At 41.5% G+C, this 21,750-nt stretch overlaps 1 protein-coding gene across 1 annotated transcript in view; it reads right to left on the reverse strand.

Annotated features, from left to right (window-relative positions):
* Nucleotides 1-354: 354 nt before the first annotated feature.
* The window catches only part of TAFA1 (TAFA chemokine like family member 1), a 224,550-nt gene continuing 203,154 nt past the window's right edge, over nucleotides 355-21,750 (reverse strand). Inside the window, exons 4-5 of the mRNA XM_042014405.1 lie at nucleotides 17,234-17,358; nucleotides 355-12,674 (exon numbers count right to left, since the gene is read on the reverse strand). Of these exons, the coding sequence (XP_041870339.1) occupies nucleotides 12,657-12,674; nucleotides 17,234-17,358 (143 nt within the window). The 3' untranslated portion in view covers nucleotides 355-12,656. The remainder of the gene's footprint in view (nucleotides 12,675-17,233; nucleotides 17,359-21,750) is intronic.

Consider the following 21,750-nt stretch of genomic DNA (forward strand, 5'->3'; position numbering starts at 1 on the left):
TCGGACTGGGCAGGAATTCTGCAGGAGAGCTGGCCTCCAGCACCGCAGCAGCTGGAGCTGAATGGGAGCGTCACCTGTCTCTTTGAGGATTTCCTTGCTGCTCACCCTGCTGAAACATCTTCTCCCTCAGGCTAAGTGGTTCATGGCTCTTGGCTTATTGCTATTACAAGACATTTATGTTTCATGGCAGATGGTCTACTGCACAACTTGTTGTTTTGCTTTTTTTTTAACTAAGGTGGATCAGCAGGCAGTGGTTCAGTATCAGGCAGCTCCAGGTTGAGATATCAGTATTATTAGTACTTCTTTAAAGCAAATGAAAGAAGACAAAAAAAGATTGGGAGAGAAATATTTTCTTAGTCACAAGATTTGTCACTTTTATACTGTATTTGGCACTTACTTTGTGATGGCCAAAGTACGATGACCCAAGAACCTTTAGAAAACTGTTAAGGTACAAAATAATGAGCGAACAGTACAAAGCTTTGTGACTGAATGCATGAAAATACACTGGCTCAAGCTAAGCTGCATGGAATTTGACCTTGGCACAAATGATGGTGCTTCTCCACCTCCTTTCCAACCTGTGCCTTTTCAGACGATTTGCAGATTTAATTTACAATGCATTTCCATATACAGAGGAAAAGTGCTACAGCTTTATCTGTCCATGGAGTCCCAGTAGTCTCACCTCACCAGATGTTCCTTACTCATTTAAACAGTGCATTGAGCTTTGCTTAGTGTGATAATTTTGAAATGCAATGAGTATGGGGACACATAATGAAGAGTTAGAGGTAGTGGCTGTAAGCGTAAAAAGTTTCAAGGAAAAGATCAATTGCCTTGTGTCCAGCTGTATTACCATAACTGGGTATTAATTGTTGTGCAAACACCTACAGGTCACTCTGAGCATAAATTATGTTTTGATTTCTTTCCTTAAGGCCAGAAACTTGGTCAATAACCTTCATTTAAAAACAGGACCTCGCTGCAAGCAAAGTCTTTAACTCAAAACCTTGTGATTACCAGATTGGGTTTGCTGCAGCAGGGATTGTTCTTGGCTCTGGGGTGAGAAGGAGTGTAAAGGACATTTTTTTCAGCCATGCCTTCTTCCTACCCCCAGGAGCAAGAACATCTGAACTGTTTTTCCCGAGACTGACTCCCTTTTGTAGCATTCTGATTTTCACTCTCTTTGTGGCCAGCCCTTGCTCCCTGCAGCAGCCCTGCCAAGGCCAGGCCACATCCCTGAAGCAGTTAAATGTTGGACTTTCTCCAGGAGCTCTCTAAAGGGGCTTTCTCAGCCACTTTCCTCAGCTGAGATGGTGGAGGTCCCACAGGCTCTGGCAGCGAGAAAGCAGAGGGAGAATATTCACAGTTAACCTGCAGAGACCTCACCTTAGAGGCTTCACTGTGAGGTTCCACTCCAAGTCCAAGAAATAAACTGGAGAGAGATATTTATGTCTAGGACAACAGTCCATGGTGTGACAGGACCCTCCAAGGGACACAGAGAGGTTAAGGGACACCAGCAATGGCTGCTGAGGGTGATTCGAACAAGTGGAATGACCCTTGTGTCACTCCCAGGTATGCGCCATCCCTGAGGAGGCGTGACCTTGGATGATGGATAGAAAGGTAAATGCATTGCCAGCCCCTGGCCAGACTTCTTGAAAAAGAAAAAACTCAGTGAAAAAAGAAATTTCATTTTCAGCAGCACAGACAGAAAAATAATAAAAAAAAAATCAGCATTTTCACCAGCTGAAAGGCAAACCAGGAGTTCGTGTTTCCTAAAGAAGTTGAAATCTAAGAATCCACATAGTTACATGAATATTTTCCCCTTAAGGAATGTCAGGGTTTTGTTTTTTAAAGCTTAAAATAGTTTCACCTCCTCTTCAATATCTTGGTAAAATAGTAAAAATTTCTCAATCTCACTCAAGCTTGCAATAAATTATTTTTGCCCTATATTTACAGCAAGGTCAATTTTTTTCTCCCCGGATTTCTTGCATATAATTCATTTGAATGGGGTGGCTTCTATGTCATCTTTAATCTTCTAAATGTATCTTAAGTCCAAATTACAAGTCCTAGAAATGAGTGACCCATAATGAATTCTTAACCATAACTTTATGGCAGAACAAATATTCTTCTCAAATATGCAAACTGTTAAATGTTTTCTTATCATACTAAAAGTGTGAATTAAATTATACTATGATGAAAAAGTAGCAGTTTGCAGTAATTCCAAATGTGGCAAATCTTCAGTAGTGCATAAAATTATTCAGTGAACTGTGGAAAACATCAGAGCAATTCTAGCCTTAAAGCTTTTCTTCCAACAACCAAAAAGTGCCAAAAACAAGCAAGCATAGCTAAGCATTTCATCTTGGAAGCAGCTTATTGAATTAATAAGACAAGTCAATTAATGTAATGCTCTGTTGCTTCAGGATAAAACATGAAAAGGAAAAATATGGAGCTGTTTACTGTAGTGAGATCAAGCAACCATGAAGTCTGTAAAGTTAAAGTTGTTCATTTCTCTAAAACCCAAGGAAATGATCAGCACTGCCATTGTATAGGCTCACTTTATATGTAAGTCTTGAGTGAGATGTGGATCTTCTGCTGTTCAGACAGGGTTTTAATACCAATTTGCTCCTGCTATGAGTCTGGTTTCCCTCTCTGCTGCATAAACTCAAAACTGAGTAGCTGGCATCATTGACACTGGTCAAACATTGGAACAGCCTGCCAGGGAAGTGGCGGAATCACCAGCCCTGGAAGTGCTCAAAAAACATGTGGATGTGACCCTTAGGGGCATGGTCTAGTGCTGGATCTGGCAGTGTTAGGTTAATGGTTGGACTTGATGATTTTAGAGGTCTTTTCCAACCCTAATGATTCTGTGATTCTCTATAGGTCATGTTTGATGGGTTCCCCTGTGTCTGAGGGTGTTTTGGTGCTAACTGCTGGGCAAAGTTACCTCAGAAGTGTGCAGGGTATTTTCCACAGGTACCATTTAACCTCTGCATTGTAGAGCAGTGAAGAAAATCAAGAGCTGCAAGTAGAAACTCTCTGTATTTCGGCAGAGCAGCCTGTGTTTAAATCATGGCAAGGTCCTGATAAATTGAAAGTTAAGGTTGGTAATCTCTGCTTTCAGGTCAGTTCCTCGATTTTCATTTAACTTAATGCTAGGCTCATATGTGCTCAGAAATCCTGATTCCAAGTGTCTGTAAAAAAGTGTCTGAGAAGGATGGAGTCAATTAATGGTGAACAGCTGGTTTTCCTGTGTAATAGACCCTATCTTCCCAGAAATCCTCATTATGCAAACTTTGGGTTTTATTTGAAAAAATTATAATAATCCTGATCAAGAAATTTCCCAGTTGTGAACTCCCATTTTTCAAGTCTTCTGCCCAAATCACCACCTTTGAATGCAAGGGACTAATTAGATCAGTTGGGGGTTAAGGAGGACTACAGAAATGCCTTGCTGTTGGTTGGGATGAATGCCTCAATTATTCAGGCACAAGATGACTTTCATACCTGACAGCAATTTGGGAAGAACAACTCTCTCATGGCTATTCTGGTAAAATTCTGTTGGTGTGAAGGGCAGCAGGTGAAAGGGAAACTGGAGACAGCAACACAATGACCAGGCCTACACTCATTTCTGTGAGGCTGCTTTTTGGGGCTCCCTTGCAGGTGACAAGGCTTCAAATGGCAGAGCTACAGGAGGTGCTGAAAGGTGGAGTTACCTGTAGTCTCGAAGAAGATATTAAAGGAAGATCATGAGGACTAGAAATCAATGGCAACTATGTGTTAAACCAGCTTTAGTTTTGGGCTAAACCATTTTAGCAGCTTTGTGCTGCTCTTCCTAATTTTGCCACCAGATCTTCAGCAGCACTGACTGTAAGAAATCCTGTCGCTTATTTTCCTTTGCAGCTTTTTTTGATGGTGGAAAAAAGTGATGTATTGTTGTTACATTGTAAGTATTTTTTTGTAGTTTGCTTCTAGATGAACAATCAAGACGATGCTGTTGGGAAAAGCCATTGTGACACTTCTGAGAGCTTTTGAGGGACGTCATTAACTCCAGGATCTCATAGATCACATGCAACAAGCAGTTCCAAAAGTCAAAATAAAATTAGTATTGGGGGAAAAAAACCTTTCAAACTCAGCAATGGTACTGCAAAACAACATTATGAACCAGCAAATACTGTGGGTCAAATCCAGTGATGAGGGAAACTGAGGTATCTGCAGGTATTGACCCTAACTATCCAGTCCTCTGGGGTGAATTCAGAAACTTCAGCCTGGGGACTCTTCCTAGGCAGCAGGTACAATGTGTGTGGGTCACTCTCTCCTGTTTTGCTCCTGTCCCAATTGTTCTCCTTGCCTTGCTGGGCACTGGTGAAATTTTTGCCATGCTCTCCTTGAGGTCAGTGCCTAAAGGATAAAGACTAGCAAAAATATGAATCAATCTAACATGCACTTAAGTTTGTCTAATATATGAATACCTGGATTATCATTTCAGAGTTGTCTGTTTCAGTTTTTGCTGCCCAGGGCTGGTGTTGACTGTATCAAGACACTCTTGGAAAGAGCCTTGTAAGGTGGAAGTTGCAGATTAGATGAATATAACATCTGTAGGGGAAAATTGTAGGATTGGGCCCATTATTTTGAAAACTGCATTCAATTCTGTTCAAATCAGAGAAATAGACACAGGTTACAGCTAGAGCTGTAAAAACATCAAAGTAGTATGAAGATAGAGAAATTGATACAAAAAAGGTGTTTCAGTTATGGGAGTAGATTGGAATACTGTTTATAATCCAACAGCAAAGCAAATGATGAGATGATAAAATCAACAGGCTCTTATCCCCTGCCTTGTTTTGTGTGCCAAGTAAAAGAATAAGCTTTTGTGTAAGCAGAGTATAATTTTTTCTGCCTTGGACAAAGGAGTGGAGATGAGCTGAAAGGGAGATAGGCTATAATAACATTTAGAAAGCAGGTGCTGAGAGAGTAGGAAAGCTAACTGAGAATGTGATGTTCTTATAATAATCACATCTCAGCACAGATGAGCAGAAAATGTCACTTCAGTCTTGTAAGAGTCTTATGGCTTTGGGTGCCAGAATTTCCTGTCCTTCCTTTCATGAGTCTTCCCTGTCTCCTATTCCAGATGAGGAGAAAGCAGTGCTAGGATATACCAACAATGGCTATGATGATTTTCCACGTTTCTTTTCCGTCCAGTCACTGTTCTCTCTTGAGACCATATGTTTTTGGGAGTCAAGGTCAGAACAAAATGAAGCCAAATGAGTGAAGCAAACATGGAAGCTGCCTCTTGCAGGTGCACATCCACACTGTGATACTTCTTTGTTGCACTGGCTGTTGCTACTCAGGTGATGTGTCCCTGAGAGTCTGGTAGCCAAATAGAATGGGGGGAAAATAGCTAAGCTGCTGAGGAAAAACATCATAGTCTGGTTGTTCCTCTTGAGCAGCTTTGAACATATATGCCACCAAACTCTGCTCAAAGAGCAGGTACTTATACTGAGGTGGAAGTGCCTTCATCAGTAGGAAAGCCTTATTTGGACTGTCGTGCTGTGTTGTGAAGACATAAGTGCTGTTACCACACATAGTCATCAGTCAAATCCAGACTAGACTAAGAGCAAGGAAAGTTGGTGGAACACAAATCTGCTTACTGTGGACCCAGTGCTAAATGATAAACTTGCCTTTGGCAGAATTAAACTGTAGAGTGCCTGGAGGTAGTACTGCAAGGCAGTGACGTCTTTGTGACAGGTCTTCCCTGCTTACGTTCATTACTAAGACTTAAGTGGGTCTCAATGTGACCTATCAGTTCCTATTTGAGAAGTAAAGCTGGTGGAAGATTTGCCTAAGGGCTTGAATTCAAGAGCAAGTGCATTCCTTATTTTAAGATTTTTTTAGCTGATCTCCAGCATTAATTCAGTACTGAGGCTCTTCGGGTTGCAGAGTGCTTTAATGGCTGTTTCATTTCAGTGATACTTTGAGGGAGTATTCTCTGTAAGCAGGAAAGGACACAGAGACCATTGTCTTTAGCCTGTAACATTCTCTAACTCTTTCTTTGATTTATATCAGTGTCTGTGAGACACCAGGAAGGCTTTAGGAACTTGGGGTCAGATCTGTAAAAACTCTGGACCATTTTACATGGGACATCATGAAGGCCCTACTAGTCTAGATAGCAGAGTCTTTCAGAGAGAAAATGTAATTGAAAGAGCACCAGGGAAGAAAAAGCTCCGAAAAAGCATTGGAACAGGTTTCCCAGGGAAGTGGTGGACTCACTATCCCTGGAAATGTTCAAAAAACATGTAGATGTGGTGCTCAGAGACACAGTTCAGTGCTAGACTTGGCAGTGCTTGGTTAATGATTGGTCTTGATAATCTTAGAAGTCTTTTCCAATCCAAGTGATTCTACGTCTGTGCTTGGATCCCACACTACACATTTCACAGCAGCTTGGCCTGTTCTTCACTTTTTATTTCAAGTCCAATAAAAGCCAGATCAAATCAATAGTGCTACATTTTCCTCTTGCAGAGGTTTAAACGGATGGCAAGCCCCAGTAGCCGGTGTGCCGAGTTCTCGGATCTGGTCAAGGCAGAGGAGACCTTCGGAAAAGCAACAAACAGAACAGGTTCAGGGAAGGTGAGGAGCTGACAATTAACTCCTCTGCAGCAAATCAAATACCAGCAGCACCTGCTTTGTACCCAGGGCACACCTGAGAGGGACCCCATGGCCCTGAGCTGGGGATTGCTGGTGTGGGCAGTGAAATACAGGGAGCTGCTGGCACAGATTGGCACCTCGCCTTCCAAAGTACACAGGAAAAAGGAAAAGAGAGAAGATCACATAAATCACTGTTCTTGAGGGGAACAGCTCCCTGAAAGGGGTCTTTTCTTTAGTCTGTGGGGCAGTAGTGGTGATAAAAGGCTAATAGAGACGGATGAATGTTGAGTGATGTGAAAGAGAGGGGATGAGATGAAATGAAAGTGAAATGAAACAGGAAATGAAGAGGAATGGAAGGTGGAAGGAAGAAAGCACATATTCCCCTGAGCAATATTTTAGGTTATGGGTGGTTTGCTTCATATCTAGGTGGGCCTCTAGCCCTCATTTCTAACTGAATCAAGGACAGCAATCTGAGAAATAAAACAGATGAGAAATAATGGGAAACAGGTCAGTAACCTGATGCTCAAATATGTGTTTTGTTTCTGGTCATACAAATTTGATCTTATTGCTTCATGGTGGGAAAACAAAAATTATGCAACCATGAGTGTTGGATGAACAGGTCTGTTAAATGGGAAAGACCTCTGCACATTTCTGAGCTGCAAGCAGGAATTAGAGGTACACGTCAAACAACAGTAAAAGGTTCAGCAAAGATCTGCCAAATGTGCCCACAGATGAATATTTGTCAAAAATAATTTTTTCTCCATTGCTTAGTTGCCCTGCATAGCATCCTCTCCTGTGGCAGAGGTGCTCCCACTTTCAGGTGAGACCAAGTTATTTGTGCTCCTTGTTGGCTAGTTCACCATTTTTCTGGTGGGAAGCAATGTGTGCCTTCTCTGCTCGAAGTCAGCTTTTACATGGAAATCATTCTCTCAAATGGATGTCTCTAAAAAATTACGACCTCCAAAAGAAGAAGCCTTGGTCCTTTTTTTCAGCCTTTCAGGGTTAAGCTCAGCCATTTTCTATCTCTGCTCTCATCTGAAAGGCTCAGAGCAGCTTCTGCTGTGGAGCCATGAAACCAAACAAAGGAAGGACTGTGTCCATGTGGGAGCGAAAGATGTTGGAGTAGACCTGGTTGTGATCTTCCCAGCATCAGTGGTTTGAAAAACCCAGCTGAAGGGAGATGCACAAGCTCTGGTCAGTTGGTGCTTGCAGATGGTTGTCCACATTTGACTGCAGGCCCCCAATTCTGCTCTCTGTGACTCAAGCTCAAAGCCAGGGTCTGCTCTCAGCGAAATTTCACTGATGTGAATCGCAGATGAACCATCCTCAGCAATGCCCTAAAATCCTGGAGCCTTCAGTTCTACTGACGGGTCTGCTTCAGATTTTTAGCAGCACCTTGGGCAGGTCTCAGGTCTTATGAGTTTCAGTTTTCTGCCTGGAAAGCAGAGGATTCAGTTTCTTTCCTCAGAGCAGCATGGTTTTATAAAGTACAAATATTTGTGAAGTTAAGTGCTTTGACTGTGTGAGCCTCTGAGAGAAGAAACCATAAATACGTGTCAGGCCTATGATCTGAATTCAAACCAGTGAACTAGAAAAAGTGTTGACAGCCTGAAACCAACTGCCCTGTACACACATCTCCTTCTGTCTACCTGAAAGATTATTTGTGGAATGTGTTTCTATTTTTCTCTGACAAAAAATAGAATACCAAGCAAAGAAGCATGACCCATTTCTTTGTCAGGCAAGCTCTAAACCCTGCTTACTGGGATGTGACTGAGGTATTGATAAAATAGAAGCTCATTTTAGGCCACAATATTCATCCTGCCCTTGAAGAAGAAACAAAGCCTGCCACCTTCAGATGAAATGGATGTGCTTTCCAAGCCAAAGTATGCTTATCTCCTCCACAACTTCTCTGTGGTCTGTAATTACATTTGGACCATACAGTGAAACAGGTAAGTGGCAAATGAGGAGAGTTAGGAATGTAACTAATCATTTTATAATAGGAAAACATACAAGCAGTACATTACTGACAGTACCTGCAAACTCTGCTAATAGTCAGTCAATAGATCTGATAAGAGCATCACTCATCATAAACTGCTTCACCTTCAGCAATTTTTCATGGTCCTTTCTCTGTGTAGTGCCAAGTCTGGGTGCACATCGTGCTGTTCCTGATGTTGGCCATAGGGGTGGACTCCTACAAGGTTTGGGTTTTTTTATATAGCATATAGCATATTCAAGATTCAATATCAAGTCATACCACACTGAGCATTTTATTACCAGAGATTTTTGGACAGAAGCACATAATCTAGAGTTTCGGAATTAATAGGCAGATGGTAGCTAATTTTTTTCTTTTTTTTCTTTTTCTTTCTTTTCTTTGGTATTTTTTTCCAACTTATAAATTTTAGATTTACATAACTTTATTTCCAACATCTGACGAAACACTGACATAAATCTAAATTTATCTTTGATGCATTTACAAATACTCTTTTTCTTTTTTTTTTTCTTTTTCATTTCCTGAAATGTCTCTTTCTAGACTTCTGCCAAAAAGCAGGAACTTTAATTTTCTCCCCTGTTGACATAAATACCTTTTAACATTATGCAGAGAATGGCATGACTGTCACTTTCCCATGAGGATGTGGGGACCATTCACTTCACCACTGAAACACATCTGCTTTCCATCGGCCAGGATAAGTAGCTGTGACATCTTCCTGCTACACACTGTGCTACTGCAAATACCCTTGAAATGCAGAATATTTGTGACTCTAGGCTTGTTGAATTTCTTTTTGTTATTGTTTTCAATTTGGTTCCCTGAAACAATGAAGGTTAGTTGCATCCAACTCTTAATTGGACTTCACGTTCTATTAGTCATTATTTTTGCAAAAGCCTTAATTCCCCTCTAAAACATTTTAATTAAAACAGCAATTTCTCGGTCCCGCGCTCCACGAGCAGATTTTTGCAGCAACTTCAAAGAGACGCAGATGTTTACTGAATTTGGTGGGGTGGTATTTGAGGCTGCCTACTGGCAAAGAAAAATTCGTAAACATCTCAAAGAAACTTTCCTGTCGTAATGACAACATTTCCTTCTGATATGTTAGCAAGTCTAATATTTCCCAATCTCACAAGGCATATTTCATAGGCACAGCATAAGCAGCGTTATCTACTCACAGAATGAGCCATGTCAGATGCTCTGCTGTGGGGTATAAACCTCCCAGTGGTGATACCTTGGGCTTTGGCAAAGGGTACAAGGCCACACGTTAGTTTGTGGGGCTCCTCTTACAGAGTAGCAGCAGACTGGGAATAAGGAAACCAAAGTTCGATTTCTGCTGGATTTTCCACATCTCCCCAGTATGATTATGGGTGGCCATTTAGCCTTGTGTGCCTCAGCTCCAGCTGGTAAAGGGCTGATAACGCATCCTGGCTTTGAATGGATTAACCTGCTGGTCTATCTCCTAGTGCACCAAGGGGTGCTTGAGAGGGTCTTGGGGTTTATAAGGTGCTGTTTGAGCCAAATTCAGAAATGCTAAGGGTTTATTTTGGAGGAGTTTCTCCTTACTAGTGGCAGGTGAGCCTGGAGCTGATCTGATAATCCATTTGGAAGTAACCAGGCAGGCAGTGTTCTTCTCTGAACTGAGGTGATGGTACTGGGGACACATGGCCAGGGCAGACTACATCTAAAATATAGAGTAGGGCCCAGGTATCTTCTGTGGTTTGGGCAGGTGGCTGTCCCCAGAAAATACCTGGCCTGTCCAGCTGGGCCACCAACGAGGGTGGTCTCCATGTGGAAGGATCTACAACTGATGGCGAAGCTCACACTCCTTTCTGCACACAGAACCATGGAATTCTTAATGCTGGAAATGACCTCTAAAATCATCAAATCCAACTGTTAACCTCACACTGCCATCTTCACCACTAAACCATGTCCCCAAGTGCCACACTGAGGCCTCTTCTTGAACACTTCCAGGGATGGTGATTCTACCACTTTCTGGGTAGTCTGTTTCTTCCCTGGATACTCTTCACTCGTATTTTTGAAGGGGGACAGTAGAAGTACTTGGAAACAGCTTATCCATTTCCACAGTGAGCACTGGGCAAAGACCGGCGTGGAAAGCCAGCATGGAATATGGCGTGACACGTCATGTAGCTGCTTTAATCTACAGTGTAATTACAGTGACAATTTCTGCCTCTTGAAGCATCCGGATTGAAGTGGTTACCGTGAAGGAGAAAGACAGTTAGTGGGGAATTTCAACCAAATCGAGGCTGGGAAGTGCAGCACTTCCCCTGCACTGGATTAAAAGTGATCATCATGGCCAAAGGCATCCTGTGAGAGACAGGTAAACAAGCTGAAAGGAAATTGGAAATATTAAAGGATTGAAGCTGGACTGGACAGAAATAGTTTTACAATTCCCTATTCCTCTTTGATTTGGTAGCATTAGGCGGACTGAAGGGTAGATAGCGCAGACTTATGCGTGACAGCAAGACACTTTTCCACACCAATAAACCCCCTGAAATTAATTGGACTGCTCACAAAAGTGCCTGGGAATGTGAACTAGGCTTGCACATTTCAGCCCTCAGATCTGATCTTTCTTCAGCAATGCCAGGCCCAGGCTGCCTGTGAACAGCTACAGCTCAGCCATAAATGGGAGTTGAGACTGCTCGCAGTGGCTGGGTCAAGGTCTCTGTGGACACATCCTTGCTGAGGAACATCTCAGCTCAGCTGAATTCACCATGGCAAGAAACAGATTGAAAATAAACTGAAGGAAACTATTCTGAAGCAAAAGCAGGGATCAGCCACGAGTTTGTGCTTGTCACAAACTGTTGTGCATTTGCTGTGCTGTGGAATTGCCTATTTGTATGCTTTTAGCTGGTGGCAAATGCTCTCAACAAGAGTTAGCCTGGCTTGCAATGAGGGAAACTTAAATTTAGGTAGTTGACCCATGTGTGCTGTGGGATAAGAGAATACAGCCAGGTGTCCACAGAGGCATGCTTAAGCTGAGGTGCCTGTTCAACCTCAAATGGGTTCCTGAAAAACCAAACTGTATGAAAAAATTCCCCTCACGTGTTGGTCTGGAAAGAAATAGCTTTGTTGTTGTTTCAAAGAATTAGTGAGCCAACAATGCAAAGCTTTGGAGGTGGTTACTGGGTTTTTACTAGAGTCTCTACGAGCTATACAAAGTCTGAAGACATTGTACGTACAGTACATCTTTAATAAGAAGGGAGCTCACAGTCTACCAAACTCTGCCAAATAAACTTTTAATACATACTGTACTTCACTCAGTAGTTGTCCATCTCTTCTTCATGGAATATCTAACAGCTCTAAAAATATTTTCTTGGAGGAGGATAGAATTATCATTGTTATATATCAATCAAGTATGGTTAATGAAGCAAAGCCAGCATGCTAGTATTGCACAAGGGGAAAAGCCTCCAGAACACAAAGTGGAACGAAAAATGCCCTCAAAATTCTGCTGAAGGGAACAGGAAGCTCTGGATGCTGCATCGGTAGGATTCGTGTAGCTCTTAGGCGTCCTTGTACCACAGCAGGATTGCTTTGCCTCTTCACTGCCACATTTCTCTCTCAAACAGGTAGGGAACTTCCAGACCATTGCAAAAAAGGAAAAAAAATATTACAGCAGCTGCAGCAAAGTGTGGTACTACTCAATTTCTTGAAGAGTGAGGCTTTTATTTCAAAATATCATATATTAATATATATATATTTCTATATATATATACTTTAACTGGTATAAAGTAAATTGTAGATCCAAACTTATACTGTTGTTTGTACTTTGCAATCTCGGAAACTTTACCAAAGGAATCGCTTTCTTCATTTTTTATTTTCAGCTGTCAAAAATCAGGGCCATTATTTCCACTGAATCCTTTCTTTCACACAGTAAAGCCACTGTTGTTTTCTGGTAAACAGTCAAAGTGCAAATAAGAAATCCATTTGGCTTGTAAATGGTGAGATGGTTTTAAACTTTCAATACTTTGTCCTCATAAATCAGCAGGGCTTTCACTGTCTCCATGCAGACGTGGGCGCTCTGTTAAGTCCTTGGGTGGATCTGCAGTGAGAAAATGGGAAAGAGTCAGTTATGCATAATATGTTAATTTTTTAATATATTCTTTTAGAAAAGAAAGACCCAGGCTCTGTGGCATATAGCTGATTGATACAGCTGAATTTAAATACAATACTGGAGGGGTGTGTGTCTTTTAGCACTGCAGGGGTGTAAAAATATGCAAGAGGCAGATCCTGAGCAAGCTCCTGCCTCTGCCTTGGGAGATGCTGGGTGTGCATTAACCACCTGGGCTGGTGGTACTGGAGATCATGGAATCATAGAATGTCTTGATTTGGCAGGGACACCTTTCACTACACCAGGTTGCTCCAAGCCCTGTCCAACCTGGCCCTGAACACTTCCAGGGACAAGGCAGCCACAGCTTCTCTGGGCACCCTGTGCCAGGGCCTCACCACCCTCACAGGGAAGAATTCCTTCCTAATGTCCAATCTAAATCCACTGTCTGTCAGTCTGAAGCCATTCCCCTTTGTGCTGTCACCTGATGCCCTTGTAAAGAATCTCTCTCCATCTTCCTTGTAGGAGCCCTTCAAGTAAGAAGGACATTCCAGGACAGCTTTGGGCCTGGGGCTGTGCTCACCCCAGCCTTCCACCCTCCCCTTCCCAGAGAGATTCCAGTGATTTCTGCCAGACAAGACAGGCAGGTGCATCCATCTTTCAGGTTTGTTTGGAACCACACCAGCCCACTCATAGAGAGGGCAGGGTAGGAGTGACTGGCCACAGCAGCTACTCCATGCACTCACCTCGGGTGAGATAACACACCCTGCAACAGACCAAAACCCATTCCTCTTTGTGACTACCACCAAAATCGATCCGAGTGCTGCACTAATGCTGCAAGAAGAAACACCAATGCCCAGATGTTTTTTTAGGATGCTGAAATAAGAACAACTGACTGACAGCAAAAATAGTGCTCTCAAGGAGATTAAAAACCAGTGCTCTCAAGCTTTTGTTACGCTTTTGTTTCTTTCCTCACTGGAACGCCCAGATAAATGCCATGAGGGGTTCAGCCCTTTGCCAGGCACCTGGGTCAGCAATGAAACTCACATTGACTTGAATATGATCAGGCTTGGCCATTAAATTAGAGCTACAGGTTATTATCTAAGCATGAGGTGATTGAATGCAGCAGTAAGTATTAAAGCAAGAGAGATTTACAAGAGATCCGGCCTGTTCAAATTGAATGAAACTGAATCCCACCAGTTAAAACTGAAACCTGAAGCAAATGTTTTAAACCAGATTAAACCAGTCAAAACCAGTTCAAACAAGATTAAACTGGTCAGAACAGGGTAAAAATGGCAAAAATCAGTTTAAACCCTTTCAAACCAAATCAAACCAATCAACACCAGTTCAAACTGGCTCAAACTGGTCAGAACCAGTTCAGAAGGGTCAAAACTGGCTCCACCTCATTCAAACTGGGTAAGCCTGATCAAACCAGGTTGTAACAGAAGGCACAGGCTGTGAAGCTAGAGAGGTGCTTTGAGCTGAGCTGCTCTGCCAATTCCTAACTGATCAATGCATTAATTTCCATCTTCCTGAATATCAGCAGCATCCCGCCCGAGACGCTGCTCTTCTATTTCCACTGGTGCCAGTTGCTGTGCTGAAAGTGCTGATCTCCAGCAGGTCCTAGTACAGCTCCAAGGGCCCCAGATTTTTGAGGAAAGCATTGAAAGTTATGTTCTTAAACAAATTTAAAAAAACCCAAAAAGGAGTGACGAGGGATTAAAAAAAATTGAAACTGCTCCAAAAATTGAATGACAAAATGATTTCTTTGCAGTGTTTGTCACCTGCCTGACCATCAATAGAAAACAAATTGATTTAAGGAAGCTGTGGGCTTTATAACTTTGGCTTTAAAAACTTAATTAGTGAGTTATGCTAAATGACTAAACACAGAAATAAATGCATGAAAAGGAAGGAATGAAGAATGTGCTGGTAAAGACTTCACTGAGTGTGTTGTCCACCTCCTTTTGACACTAATCACTTTTAATCATGTTTCAGACCTAACCATGAAGTTATGCACTACCCTAGCAAATGATATATACTGTGTATATCCATGTATGCATAAATATATATATATAAACATGTACACACATGCTTATATGTGATTTAGTATGGGCCTGGAAGGATGCACTAATGGGTGTCCTAATCCCGAGAGTCATAAATGTGAATGTTTTCCTCATCAGGACAGCAGCTGCCCAATGTAAATGTATTTAGTGTAAGGAAAAGCCTTCATTAAAACAATTTACAATTTACAGCCTATGGAGACTTGCTGTAGCTTTCTGCCTAATGACCACAGAGAGAACTGGGATGTTGACTGATTTGTCTTGTTTCTTCTGGTTTCTTAACTTCTTTAACTACTCAAATTAGACACACATGGCCCAAACTTGGAACCTGGACTGTGGTCAGGGCAGATTACATTGTAATCTCATTCTCTGCTGCTGTCTGAAATGGCAAAACAAGGGAAAAAAAAAAGCCTGTTTCAGGATCTGATTGCTTCCATTATTTTATATTTATATTTCTAGACTTGACGCAGTGGTATGGATTTGAGCGAAGTTTCAGGGACTAAGAAGTAGAATTTTTCCTTAGAAAATGCAAGAGACAGTTGCTGAGCACATCATGTCATGTTGCCTTTGTCACTTGGGTTCTGTAATGATATTTTAAAGCAACAAAGCAAAATTCTACTGGAAGCAGCACCATAAGGTACTCCCCTCACAAGCTAATTAAAACAACTCCTATGGGTAAATGAAGAAATATTTTTTCAGTTATGAGCACTCACTCTGCAAGTATTTAATTTAAATGAAATACAATAATGCATACTGAATAGATTGGACCATACAGCTGCATATTAATGAAGCTGCTAAATTTCTAGCAATCACTTCTATCGCCTAAAACTAGTTTATATGATGAGGATTGGGGGAGTTAAGAGAAGGACAGCTTCACTAAAGAAAGAAAATGCAATTCCTCAATTATATAACTTGTAGACTGACTGCAGAAGAGCTGAATTATTTTATAAGATACTTCATGTTGCTTCTTAGTTCTCCTGCATCACTTTCTTCCATTTTAACTCCCCAGTAGCCTCACTGGAAAGGACATGTAGTGAGCTTGTGGTTTGGGATTTTTTAATTGCACTGCAAGGCACATACATCACTGGAAAGAAACAACCTTCCAGTGGTGCTTCAGTGGGAACAGATCAGCTGTGGGCACAGAACAATTTGCAGGAACAACACTGCAGGAAGAAACTGAGTCAAGGAATCCCAGTTACCTCCATCCTTCCTCCTTTTCTCTGGGAGGTGACAAAGAGATCATATGGATCTTGTTTTTGGGGGCCACTTACTGCTTCCTACAAAGAAAACCTCCTAAGTCAGTAGGTCTCCTGATAATTTTAGTGTTGGTGTGGCAGAAGGTTCTGCTCCAGAAATGAGGATATGTTGCAATACAAATCATTCATTCTGGGGTAGGTCCTATGGAGGGAAAGAAAAGAATTTCGGTGGCATGGGGATTAGTTAGGGTAAAATCTCCTCCTTCAACAGAAGGCCTAGAAGACATGAAAAATGGCTGGAGTTAGGATTGGAAAGAAAGGAATAAATCAGGAAATCACAACACTAAGCTGCACATTCCTGTGAATTAGCAGCTGGGCATGAATATGTAGAATTTCTCATCAAAAAAGGAAAAAATTCTTGAAAATTCACTCTTTTTCATTTAGCTGGTTTCAAAAGCTATTTTCTAATTCACAGAGAATGAAAATTTATATATTTTAAAAAAAATTTGACAACCATGTCATTTTCTTGGAAAAAAACTTCCATGGTGGTATGAAAATCAGTTAATTAAAATTGTTGAATACAGGTATAGGAGACAGTTTTAAGACAGTGGTTGTGAAACAGTTGGACAATGCAAAAGAGAAGCTAGAGTCCATTTCTGAAAAACACTTTTATTCCCAAGGTAATCTCACTGTGGGAGTTTAGGCAGCTCATTCACACTCTCTCTTTGCAGCCCTCTCTCTGCCTTTTCCTGGCAAGGTGTGGTGAAAGCTGTCGTCACCTGTTGGCCTGTGTTACCTGAACCTGCAGCATCTAAAGAGCTTGTCACTAATGGGTTTGTGGGGTTGGAGCAGCTCTGAAGTGAGACCCGAAGTGCAAACAGAGAGCTGAGTCCTCTGCTGCAAAGCACTTGTGCAGCTGCTAATCCAGGTGTGGCCTGGAACAGCCAAGGAATGGATATAGGATCCAGCAGATCCCTTTGAGCTAATAATCTTCCCTTTAGCCACCAGAAAGGGACTCCATGATCTGCATCAGGGTTTTTTTGAGGTGACAATGTCTGTAAGAAAGTGGCCCGGCAATTCAGCAGCTCCAACCTGCTGGCTACCAAGCCTGGACCCAGCTGACCAGCTTGATCCATCTAAATTTTCACCAAACCATGGCCAGAAGCACTGGGTGATCATGAAGTGGTCTTTAAGACTTTTACAGCAGACATGATGATGGAAAAGACATGGGTGAGCAGTCATTAGTGACTCCCTTTCCTATTAAATCCTCCTGGGTGCTGACAGAAAGGAGACTTACTCTGGTGGTCTTGATTTTATTGCCAGTCGCACACATCCATCCAGAATTATCAGGCAACGTCTTACATTCCTCTCCTTCTAGGCAGGGCTCCATCTCACACCACCATTTCCCAATCACTATAGAAGCTAAAAGAGAAAAGACAATGTTCACAACTATGTTACAACGGACAAATCTAATTAAGTAATATCTCAAGGGTCTAACACTGCAGTTAAAAGGCAGAGTGTCCCTTCAACTGGAGTTTAGTTGTAAGGATTTCATATTTAATTACTTGTTTGGCATCCTATATTGCCGAAGACAGCGCACTGCTTGCCAGAGCATCCTCGTACAGGAGATCTTGTCTGCTCCCGTGCTGTGGCTGCAGGGAATGCTGTGATGGCAGCAATTCTGCTGCAGACCAAAGGACCATCCAGCCTCACAGCCGCTCTCCCTGGATGCCAATCTGATCTTCACGGACATGTACAAGAACAAGGCAAGTCTGAAGAGATTTTCCTCAGAATATTCTCCAGGTCTTCAGGAATTGTGGCTCAGTGTACTCCAGATAAAACTGTGTCTGCTTTGCTTTCAGGACTTGCAGCTGGATTTTTTTTTATCACAAATCTATCCAGAATTATTTGGACCCATAAAGACTTCTAGCTTTCCCAGTATCCCATCCTAGGGAGCATCACAACTAGAAGTAAAGGGTAAGGTAACAGTGAACAGCAGCAGAAGTTGTTGAAACATGATTATGAATTTTGTAGAAACCATATTATCTCTAGCAGTAACTTTTAATTTCCAAATATTTAACATTGTAAATAATGGCAGCGTTTGGACCCTGTTGTTTGAATTTTATTGGCACATATGTTTACAACCTTGAATGTACCTTAATGAAGTTTCTTGCCTGGGAATTGGTATCTGACTATATCCTTAACTGTATCTTAATGACATTTTTTGTCTGGGGATTTTGGTAAACTTTAGCTAACCTTGTAACTGCGAAAAGTTGGCTCATGAGTGGCTCTTTCTGTGGTTTGCTTTCTCTGGCAAGGATTTCATGGTTGCACTCAGGAAGCCTGTCAAAGCTTTCTGCATGATCACTCAAAGAGAGATGCTTAACCCATTCATATCATCCCTCATGGCTCCTTCAAGCCCACAAAATACCTTTGAAGCAGCTGCCTACCTTATACATACATATATATTAATATATATACACACCAGCTGACTGCCATTCAGCTCTGGAAAATGCCCTGTTGTGCATGCATTGATTTAAGGACATTACAGAGCTTATAATTAAATTCTTGAGTATAGAATTGAATAGAACAGTTCAGTTTCAGGGGCATTACAATGATCATATAGCTCTCAGTGTTGTCTTTTCTGGTTCTTCCCACAGCTTATATCTGATTTTTATAATATAATATATAATTTCTCCATATATACAAGACACAAAAAAAGCCCTTTACACCTGTGCTGGCAAGGCAGTTTAATGATGCTATTCACACACCTTTTTCAGAAGGGTATCATTAATGCTGCTAACAGCAGAGAAAAAAAAATGTCTCTCTTTGCTATGCATGAAAAGGCACAAGGGCTGAATCTGTGCTCTAATAATAGATTGTGCAGTGGGCAAACTGAAAAACCATATCCTGCTAAATACTGGCCTTCACAGCAATCATCAGAGTAGAGCATGCTCAGGATGCATGAGAAGAATTCTGTGACATAGAATCAAAAGTGATGATCATAATTATTTACGAGGAGCAGTGCTGTAGCATTAAGTAAGCACAGAGAAGGATCCTATGCTGCGAGATGCAAAAACCCACAGACCTGAATGCCCTGGCCTGAGGAGCTTACAGTGTAAAACAGAGATATGAGGTGAATACAGACTGAGAGGCAGCATGGAGAAGCAATGCTGTTCATAGCAATTAAAATGATCCCACTACTTATTAATGCTGTTAAATACAGCCCAAGTATTCAGATCTTGACCTTGAAAAACAATCAAATGCAAGGTCAGTGCTGAACCTTAATGGCAACTGATTCATGTAGTGGTGTATAGGTTTTAGTATATACATATATATATTTGTTAGTTCGTGATCACAGTGCAATTGCATCCAAGTGTCTATCAGTGAGCACCCTCACCTCAGCTGAAGACCAGGCTCTTTTGTAATGGAGGAAACTAATGGGGATATTTACAGATGAAAAGCTCCTCTTTGTCTCTAATATGTAAGTAGGCAAAATCCTTTGTAAGTCTGAAGCACTACAGAGCTCACTGTGGTCTAAGTCCTCAGCCCCACACCATGGCAGGGGCGTCCAAAACCCAAAGAAAATTACCTTCTTTGAATCTTGCGTTTTTAGGCTTTCTCTTCTACTAAGAGCTTTTTAGTCTTTAGGACCAGTTGTCTTTCTTGGGCACCACTGATCCTTTGAGTTCTACTTGATTTCAAAGTTTTATACCTCCAGCTCTGTTCAAAGAAGGAGGAAAAAGCTTTAAAATGAATCACAGTTTGCAGCATTTGAGATTGGGTCCACCTGTATGAGGAGGGGAGAAACCTCCCCAGGGAAATGACGCAGCTTCTCTATGTTTAGGTTATGTCACTCTGAGATGAGCTGAAGCAGTCATGTGAGAGAGGGAATTGCTCAAGTTAAGATGTTTCCCCTCAGGGTGGTTTTTGTTCAAGAACTCCCAGATCCTGAGGAGGCTGAGCTTCTCAGTGACCCTGATGCCTTGAAGTGGCTACCAAAAAACAGAGGCTAGACAAGATTAAGAGAATAAAAGTAGGTATTTATTTGAAGGGCCTTCAAAGGTACGCCCTGAGCAGTCAAAAGCCTCCGAGGAGCTCCCCCCAAGATGGAGCCTGGGTCGTGGGTTCTTCAAACTTCTGTAAGTTTGGTCCATTTGCATATCAGGGTTAATTCTCCAATTATAACATCAGTTCATGATGTAATTACCCCAAGTTTTCCCCTCCTCTCAAAGGCTTTTGGTTTACATACTTTGGGACCTGGGACAACAAAGTGTCCTTGAAGTGCAGACCTAGAGAGGGTTTGTTACACCTAACCAGCATGAGAGAGCAGTAGCTAACAGGCCATATGAAATTTAGACTTACATACTAGGCAGTACAGGATTGAAAAATACAGAAGTTAAAACCTAAGACATCAGCCTGAACAGCTCATTCTGGGTGAGAATTATGGATTCCTGTTAATCACCAAGCAGCACAGGCTGTGAATGCTCACATCAGTAATGCTCTGGAGTGCTTCTCATTGTGTTCTCAATGTCTGGGGAGTACACAAAGCACAAGAGTTTCTTCATGCAGGGCTGCATTGACTGAGACAGATCCCTCTGCCATGGGGAAAGGAAAAGGATAGGAATAGAAGAGCCTTGACTACTTCTGCTTTGCTTGTGTGTTGTTTGAGTGCTTTTCTTTTTTCCCCATCTCCTTCTAGGTTAAATAAGTGACTGCTTATATCTTAACTGTTTTCAAGAAAATGCCTCTTTTAAAAGAATGTTAAACTCTAAACATATGACTAATGGAGCTGGGGAATTCAGGAAATTCTCAAGCTTTCTTTTCCAGCCTGATTCACACCGTTTTTTAAAATCTTTGTTTGCAAAGCCATAGAATAATTTTGATCAAAATATTTAACTTTTGATGTATTTTGTCTGCATGGATTAACACACAATAAAAGCATTTGGTTGAAATGGCATTTGCTAATCGTGTGCTCCAGAGAAATAAACTACAGATAAGAAATCTGGAGATCAGATAGAATACAGGGAGAAATCAATAGAATAGGTTATATTTTCTCATGTTTACACAATTCTATTGCATTTTAAAATACATTTGTTCCCAGATATAATGCCCAAAGCCTTAGGTGGCTGCAGGGAAGTGCTAGTTTAGCTTGGATTCAGTGGGATTCAGCCTTCAAAGTTCACGAGAACCTTTGGAGGTTGCACAAGGGTAGTGACTGTGCTTTGATTTGCTCTTGTGCATCGTCTGGAGCACAAAGTTTTAATGCATGAAGGCAGCTGGCTGGGGAAGTTTTCCCCTTGAATTTCAGTATCAACATACTCCATTAAGGGCAATAGAAATGCAGTGAACACCTTCACATATCTACACCTAAAAGATCAAATCATCATGGAAACACTAACCCTTCAATCATCTTCCTCTTGAATCAAACGAAGTTTGGAAAAAATACGCAATCCATTTGAATAAAGCTGCCTGTTGAAACTCCTGAATTTAGTATGTTTCACATTTCTCAGTCTTCTAAGTCTTGCATTAAACTGATGCTACTCAGTTCCTCAGAGCCGTTTTACAGGTGATTAACAGGACATGGACAGAGAAAATGTGCACACACAGCCCAGACACTCACAGGCACTTGCTTCTGTCATGTTTGCTACTCCTGTGTGTAGAGAAAATGCAAATGTTTTTTTTTTTTTTCAGATAAAATTCTCCTTTTCTGCATTTGTATTTAGGACATTGCTTTAACAATATGACAGACTCTATATGGCAATAAGTATAAAGACATTGTATTTAACAATGTAACAATAAGACCATCCTCAC

The sequence above is a fragment of the Corvus kubaryi genome, unplaced genomic scaffold, assembly GCF_017639235.1.
Source record: "Corvus kubaryi isolate FWS band 111438036 unplaced genomic scaffold, C.kubaryi_AGA036_p1.0 136, whole genome shotgun sequence".
NCBI classification, from domain to species: Eukaryota; Metazoa; Chordata; class Aves; order Passeriformes; family Corvidae; genus Corvus; species Corvus kubaryi.